Source organism: Neodiprion virginianus, chromosome 5 (genome assembly GCF_021901495.1).
Source record: "Neodiprion virginianus isolate iyNeoVirg1 chromosome 5, iyNeoVirg1.1, whole genome shotgun sequence".
In the NCBI taxonomy this organism is placed as follows: Eukaryota; Metazoa; Arthropoda; class Insecta; order Hymenoptera; family Diprionidae; genus Neodiprion; species Neodiprion virginianus.
In genome coordinates, this window is record NC_060881.1 from 35,717,091 (window position 1) to 35,725,922 (window position 8,832).

The following is an 8,832-nucleotide window of genomic DNA, read 5'->3' on the forward strand; positions in this document are numbered from 1 at the left end:
CCGCACCGATTCACACGTTCACCCGTTTTTTCACTGCTCGTACCACGGTGTACGGTGTCTCGCACTTTCGTTAGTTAAACTGGCACCGAGTTAATCTTTCCCATTATAAATAGTCATCGCCAAAGAAACGAAGAAGCAAACTGGTCTCCTGTTTCTACGGCAGATCGGCCGGCGTCTTATATTGTACATTCACAACTCGTGAAAACATCACCGCATATTGTGTATTCGCGTGGGTAAAATCGCCGAGGTTCCATATAACGAGAATCGGCCGAGTTGCGTGAAAAGGAGAAGAGCTTGGAACAACTCCGGACAGCTACCGTGACAAAGTTGGAAAGGACAGAATGGCCGCCGTCGAGTATTATCAGAACGAGAATAACGAGGAAGAGGAAACGACGCCGACGACGACGATGATACCCGGTGGTGGAGGTGGTCTCGGTTCGAACGCGATCGGTGGCGTTGTCCAGCACCAGCAAGGTCAACAGGCGACCGCCGGTATACCGGGACGTGACGACGAACGAAAGCTTTTCGTCGGCGGCCTGTCGCGTCACACGACCGACAAGGAGCTCCGTGATCATTTCGGTAAGTTCGGCGAGATTGAGAGCATATCTGTGAAGATAGATCCGTACACCGGTGTATCACGTGGCTTCGCATTCATGGTATTCACCAATCCCAAGACAATTGACAAACTTCTTACATCTGGTGAACACTACATCAATAAGCGAAAAGTTGACCCCAAGCGGGTCAGCAAAAAAGCTCAGCATGGCAAGATATTTGTCGGTGGTCTTACCCCAGAAATAACTGACGATGACATAAAGACGTACTTTGGGCAATACGGTACAATCGTTGAACTTCAGGCACCTTTCGACAAGCTTAAGAACCAGCGCAAGGGCTTCTGCTTTGTGACATTTGATTCGCGGGAAGTTGTTTATAAATTACTAAAAACACCGAAGCAGATAATTAATGGAAAGGAGGTAGATGTAAAAAAAGTCAAGGTCAATCCCGAGGCTAGCCGACAAGGGTTTTGGGGTAATCAGGGATACGGCTATTATGGCGGTGGTTATGGTTATATACCAGAGTACGCTAATGGATACCAGGGCGGATACGACGATTCCTACGCCGCCTATGACTACACTGGTTATGAGGGCTATGAGAATGCTGGCTATTCGACACAGGCTAAGCCGCGAGGCAATGGGCAAGGGCCGCGGCAGTTCCAGAGACACCAGCCTTATTAGGCATAACAGGAAACATGTGAGAAGTCAGCTGAACTGCAGGGCAAAGGCAACATCAGATGTCCTATAAATATTAATTGATATAAGAGTATACTCTCAAAAGTGAGTAGGGTTGGATTGTTTTCTCCCAAGAGATTGATGCGATGGTTCCCTTCTTCTTTAGGAGAACCTTGCCAACTTCTTATTTATCCCTTGCCACACACCTATCCTCGTTCCTATGCAATGGACAGCGTCTACTTCTATACCCAATCGATCCACCTAAAGGAACTGATTATCACAGAGTTCTTTTCATTCACTTATCCATTAAATGAGCCAAGCTGTACTGTCTACCATAATGACCAAACATTCTGTGCAAAAGATCACAGTATATGATAATTTTTTAAGGTATAATTTGATTTAATTTGGAAAAAGAAACCATTGAGATAAAATCGTTTACAATCAACTAACAATAATCCAATGCCATGGTAAAAACGCACGAACCACATGTTGATGTCACTTTACTCATGCCCTTAAAACTCTTCACCTGAGAATATGAAGCTACCTATTACAGGCCAAAACAACCCCTTAAAAGCACAGTTTCTAACTCGTAGAATGAATAATATTAACTGAAAAATTAGTTGAACACTGCAATGTAACTTGTATAATTAGTTTATGTAACAATTAGGTGCTAGGGTGTAAAATTAAAATATTTCGAAAGAAATATACTTATTTATATAACAAAAGTTATGTAAAAAATTCAGCATAAAAAAAAAAAAAAAAAAACAAGGCAAGATAGGGAAGGGGAAGTAACTGGATTATCTCACCTGCCAATTAAGCTCCTTGTATAGGCATTAACAAAAGACAGTATATAATTTAAAATATCATGGTATAAAAAAATAGCAACTCCCAAATAAAGTTGTAGAGTTATGTTAAAAAATGAATTTGATTCACCATATCCGATACCACAATGAGAGATAAAGAAAAATCGATTTTCTATTGTGAATATAAATCTCTATCTTGATGCTTCTGGATGCTTATGCATACCTGAGAATTTGTGGAAAGAATGTGAAGTGTGCGCACACAAAGTGATGCAATGAGAATGAGTTACTTAATTCATTTCTTGTTATAAGTACAAGGTGTGCCTGTATTACGAGCACATATGACCATGAAATATAGATTAATACTCATTTACGAATATTTCTCTTTCTCTCGTTCACTCTCTCTGTATGTAATTCATAAACTTTGCGCAATTGTCTTAAAATGAAGAAAATTGAATTTTCGTTTCGTCATCGGCTACAGCGCGACTTAGCATACGACATAAGAACAAAATATTGAATTTTTTTTTTATTTTTTGCAAAAAACTCATGATATAAATCATGAATTATTACATTGAGCTTCGAAGTAAGACCTTTGATTCGTCCCCCCGGCATTTATAATTGCCAGTCATGTTAAAATACTACCAGTGGTATTACACGGTAATATATCATATGTAAGTAGACGGTAGTGGCGTCAAGTGAACGTAACATATTTTCACATAAAATCATACCAAAAATACAATCAAATACCACAAAACTGCATTATGATGATTAAGCAATGTATGATCGTTGGGTTTGGTAGTGTAAAGGGAATGATGTGAACATTGATAAAAAGGAGAAGAAAAAAAGATACAAACTTCATTCAAATTATATATTGAAAGTTTGTCATAAGTTTGTAAGGCTGACAAAGCTTTAATTCTCGTAAAATGGTTGCTTTGTGTAATACAAAAGCAACAATACATTTGACTTGGATTGAACATGAAATTACTAAAGTCGCGTTAGACGCGAACCATGGAATACAGGTGTTTCATTCTAAAATATTCCAAGTCAAGTTATGCTTTTGAAATTAATCATGTATACTATGTATACCGTATTCTTGAAGTGTGATGTAAATTCATTGAAAAAAAAATTATATATCAAACGGAGAGAAATAATAAAATAATAATAATAATTGTAGCGAAGAGATGCGTGTCGAAAGAAATGAAAATGATGCAAATATTTTGTTACTATTAGTTACTATTTCGCTTGTTTCACCATGACACAATGTATATTTTAATTATAACAAAATAAAATACAGATTGTTTGAAACGTGAATAGTGCAATTGTAGAGCATATTATTATATCAGCTGTATAAATTATGTGGTATATCTTTATTTTAGCCATGTCGGTCCAGTATATGCCACAATTACGGGTATTTTGTACTGTATTAAGTTTATACTTTATTTCAACTACTTATACCTTCATGACAGACGACAATATTATTAGAGCCTTCTATTGAATACAACCTACGCTACCTTTCTGTGTTGAACTGTGTGATTCAAGGATGGGTTATCGATTGTATAAAAAAATTGAAACCAAAGATAATGAATTAAATTTGGTTTCAAAGGTGCAACTGAGGTTAATCGTGCTGATATCCATTTATTAACATCGTTCGGATGTATTAAAAAACAAATATTCATGAATTTGAACTAATAAAACTCAAGCACTAACAACTTTTGAAATATAGATGCTTGAATAATGTAATAACTGTCAGGAAATACATTCTACAAATGTTCATAACCTAAAATTTACTGAGTTGTTTTGGAATGAAGAAGATACAATTACTAGAAAGGAAATGTAATGCTTCAGGTTTAAATATCGAAGTAGTAAAATAGGTGTAGGTCTGCGGGATCTGTAGAGTAACCTAAAATTCACCTCAAAAGTTGGCAACTCTGCGTCTTGTTTCGACACAACTCGCAAACTGTATCGACCATAGCGATATTGTAAATAGAGTAGGCAAGGTATAGGAGTTAGCCACTGGTTAGCCCTCGGCATTAATGTATGTGAGTTTAGCCGCCGAACCGTGAACCTAATCTAATCTTATTAATGGAATTGTGCGCACTTCATCTGTATATGATTGAAGTGCAGTTAGAATTGTTTTATAGTGAACAGATTTATAAAAAATAAAATTATAAAAAGTTTTACATGTATATAGCCGACAATTATACATAATTGGTTCAATATTTGCAATAAACCCCGTCACATATCGATACAGAATCGTTTGTGAGGCAATAATTTATTGTTTCACTTATTTCAGAGTTAACACCTTCTTTTGATTTATTTAAAACCTCTACTAAAACGCTGTTGCCATTCGCTCGGGTACGTGCCTGTAATAGAAACACGTTAGAGTCGCGTCAAATTTTCGCGTGACTGATGTAACGTTCATCGCGGATGGTGGCTGTCACAGCCTAAAGGTTAAAATAAGTTTGATCTACTTATTACGGGATGTGATGTAACGTTAAAATCACTCGAAAATTTCACGTGACTAGCGATGAGTGTACAGCACGGTCTTATAGACAGGTCGGGGCACTCCGGCTGTAACACCGTGCTCGAAAATGACGCCGATGTTGTGAATTTTCGCCGCTAGCGCTAGTGAGGGAGAGGCCTACTTAGTACGCATACACCGGCGTCGGAGATTGCAGCGCTCCGGTCTCTGGTGCACCAATTGAGAAACACAGGCTTCAAGACGATCACGCTGCGTTATATAGGAAGGGGCTTGGAGTGCCCAGACCTGTCTATAAGACCGTGGTGTACAGTCACGCGAAAATTTGATGCAACTGTAGCGTGTCTTTAATACACGCACATACCCGTGCGAATAGCACTAGCGTTTTAATAAATCAGATGAAGAGATTAGCTATCAAACAATTGCAACGAGAAATTATTGCCCTACAAATGATTCTCTATCGATATGTGACGGGATATATTGAAAATATTGACATTTATACATGATTGTCGGTTAAATACATGTAGAATATTTTATTACTTTATTTTTCAAAATCGGTTCACTGTGAAACAATTCTAACTGCATTACAATCGTCTACAGATGACTGCAAACGATTTCATTGATTATATTATGTTGTATTGATGGATTTTCGGCTAAACTCTTATTAGACGACTTATAGAGTAGACTGCGGCAGCATTGGCGACGAATATTTCTTTAAGTGGCACCAAAACAATTCTTTAGATTTCTCATTTATTTTTAGATTACATCACAATAATTCTTCATATATCTCATTTTTAAGAGTGATGTTTAACGGTATTGAAACAATAAATACAAGCATACATAAAACATTTCATTTTTTCGCTTTACAACATAGTAAATTTTATTAGAAATATATAATGATAATTACCAAACGAGGTAACACAGACAAATTTATATCCTACAATCTGAACTGTAAGTACAAAAATATTAGGAACTTTGATTTACATAATATGTTTTTATTTTTAATATTTAGGACCATCAGCTTGTCAAATAAGTGCGTTTGAAAATTGTAGACGCTATCTAATTGGTGCATATTTTGTCAGAAACCACAAAATTGGTTGTTTTTTTGTAATCTGTTGTTCCAATTTCACAGGTCATTTCCAAAGATTTGGCTATCAGTCATGAAATATCGTTCGAGATCTTTGAATTTTCTTCAGATTCCGGCCGAATCGACAATCATCATACATCATATCATACATCATACATAGTATTAAAGTTCGAAACGAAAGTTTGGATATTCGGATGTTCGAATATTCAGAAAGTGACGCCATCCAAATTTTTTTTGTCTCATTGACGTCATCGATCTGTAATAATCATCGACGATAAAAATTAGCTAGCCGAATTCCTCAGTCTAGAAACAACAGCGCAGTAGAAAGGACGTATTAGAATCGCGCTCCGTAGATTTCGAGTACCCAGTTCTCTACCTCATGGATCCTGCGCTCCGGGTCCGCTTCCTGGTGCAACTCGAGTTCCAGGACAAACGCTCCGTAGTTTCTACGCTGCAGGTTCGCTACCTGGTGAAACTCGACCTCAGGGACAGGCGCTCCGTAGTTTCTGCGCTTCAAATCTACTACCTGCTGAATCTCGACTTCCAGAACAAGCGCTCCGTAGTTCTGGCTGTCCAAGTTCTTGACCTGGTGACTTTCGACCTTCAGGACTGATTTTCCGTAAATTTGGCTGTCCAGGTCCTCCACCTGGTGGGTCTTGACTTCCAGAACAAGCGCTCCGTAGTTTTGGCTGTCCAGGTCCTTGACCTGGTGACTTTTGACTTCCAGGACTAATGTTTTGTAGTTCTGGCTGTCAATGTCCTCCACCTGATGACTTGACCTTCCAGAACAATTTTCAAGTTTACAAGTTTGATTATTGAAAATGTCATGTTTTGTATTATAAAACCAATATGCATGCTTCAGATAACATTTTGATTCCGAAAAAAACCGAACGACCAGGATCAACAAATTGCAATTGGTGAGTGGTTGGCATTGTATACGTAGGAATACATGACGATAACGTCGTTCAATTAGAGTTAAAATTGCCGTGCGTAGTGTTTCAAATCTTTTAGCACTTAGCTGATTGTTCTGTGTTATTTTTTGACGAAATTTATTGTCGTAAAATCACAATACGTTATACTTACATGCATGTGTAAACGTGGTCTGTAGCATTATATAGAAAAAATCTTACGGGCAGATTCGGTTTGCGTCACATGCACAAAGACATTGTTCATTCTGTATGCTGTGAAGCAAATACCAGAATTTTTTGGGGAGTCATCGAGCCCCAGTCTCCCCTACAACTATGTCATCTGGTAAAACACTGACAAAGAGTAAGCGAGCGCACGAACACAAAAACCAGTTACACTAGGCATCCGAATCCGAGCGAGCTTTAGCGAGCGAGTGTTTCAAAACTAGTAGTTTTTAATAAGAAAAAAACTTTTCTTCTTCCTTTGAACGGCCTCTAATTCCTCTAGGAACGCACACGGAGCAGCTTTACGGGCCTACTAAAGCAGCGGCCGAAAGACAGAGCTAGTGCTGCTGAAGTCCTCTCTCTGTTGCACAATCAAAAGACTAGGGAGCAGCTGCCAGGTGGAGAAAGCGTTAATGCAAGTGTAGAGGTAAACTTGTACTGATCTTTACCCTGGTTCCTTGGATTCACGCAGGCGTAGCGGCATGGAGTACGGTCAAGCGATCACCAATCTAAATGCTTAGAATTTAGGGAACACTATTTCAAGCATTTTCATCGGTTATTGTCCGACCGCGTCTCCGCGTTCATGTAAACCTAGCCTTTTATTAACGAGATACGCATTTCCTATGGAGCCATGCCTAGGTATGGTTACATACATACATACATACGTTCTGTTGCAAGTTCACGTAATGGCCATGACAAGAGCAGCTCCATATACATACACCCGTATTCATAGTCCTTCCTTGAGGAACAAGGATTCCTTGTTCATGAAACGTAAAATGATAACAAGGAATCCTTGTTCCTCAAGGAAGGACTATGAATACGGGTGTTAGCCCCTTATTCACACCCAAATAAGTTGATTTTTTTTTGTAATTGTTGGTGTTTGATAGTAAGTTCTTGACGTTCGATAGTCAATAGCTCAGTTTTTATTAATAAAACAAATTCGATTACGGAATACAACTGACGTCAGCCCCTCATTGCACAACGAAAAAATAAATATCACTATTTTACAAAAGAAAATGCATGCAAAAGGGGTGTATAAGCTTTTTGAAAGACTCTACTGGTGCGAGACAGACAACACTTCCTACCATGCTATCTCTTTCTCTCTCTCCGGAAAGCCAACCATACACCTAGCCATGCGAGTATCGTTCCAGCCATGGAGACTAGAGTACAGGAGTCCAATCTCCAAGGCGGAGAGGCAGAAAAGGCGTCCGCGAAACTCCGAAGTTTAATAGTGCACGGTTTTATCACCAGCGTCACTCCGGACGTTCTGATCCTATAAATATAGTAATACAGTGATACAGTGACCAAAATTATAATAATTATAATAAACGTAAATATGTGCGGCATCATGGAGACTATTATATTTAATATACATATAGCTATCGGTCCAGAGTGACGACAACGCTGCTGTAGCGGAACCCTTATTTCTCATGATTTCGCGGACACATCTTCAATACAGAGATTGGACTCCTGTACTCTAATCTCCATGGTTCCAGCACTAGTTCAGTAATCATGAGAGACAAGAATGTAACTATTATAAGTCTTACTGACGGTCTAGGCACTCCGCATCTAAAAGGTTGACCTGAAAATGGCAGTTGGCGACATTGAAGGGGAGGCTTTCATATATTCCTCTTTATTGCACACCCCGCACAACCCGATCTCCGAGATTGCAGCTCTTTGTTGCACATTGGCCTCCAGCACCAGTCTTCGAGATTGCAGCACTTTCAATACGGTTACGTCGTGTTCCATGGCAAAGTGATAGGAGTGCCCAGAGTTGTGTAGAAGACCGTGGTCTTACTTCTTGTGTATGGCACACCTGAATACACAGTGGTTAGCACCGTCATTGTGGGTTGTGCAGTGCAATCGCCTCTGGTGGCAAATATCGGAAATAGCATACTGACAGACCTGACAGACTGCCTCAGCAATCACCGTGTTTGACGTGGGACTTGATCCTTCCTTTTTCTACATCCCATGGATGTAAACATGGCCAGTTGCTATTTCACACTATAGCGACAATTTCACACACACATTCCACTGATTCATGTGCGCAAGCGATGCGCGCGCGTGTGGGTATGTGTACGTGCATGGCGTGCGTGCGCGTGTGTACACG

General features: G+C 39.2%; 1 protein-coding gene across 1 annotated transcript; it reads left to right on the top strand.

Annotated features, from left to right (window-relative positions):
- The first annotated feature begins 31 nt into the window (after nt 1–31).
- Nucleotides 32–3,337, top strand: LOC124305708 (RNA-binding protein squid-like). The gene has a single exon (XM_046765395.1). It carries the CDS (start codon nt 342–344, stop codon nt 1,230–1,232), a length of 891 nt encoding a protein of 296 aa, XP_046621351.1. The 5' UTR covers nt 32–341; the 3' UTR covers nt 1,233–3,337.
- Nucleotides 3,338–8,832: the final 5,495 nt, after the last annotated feature.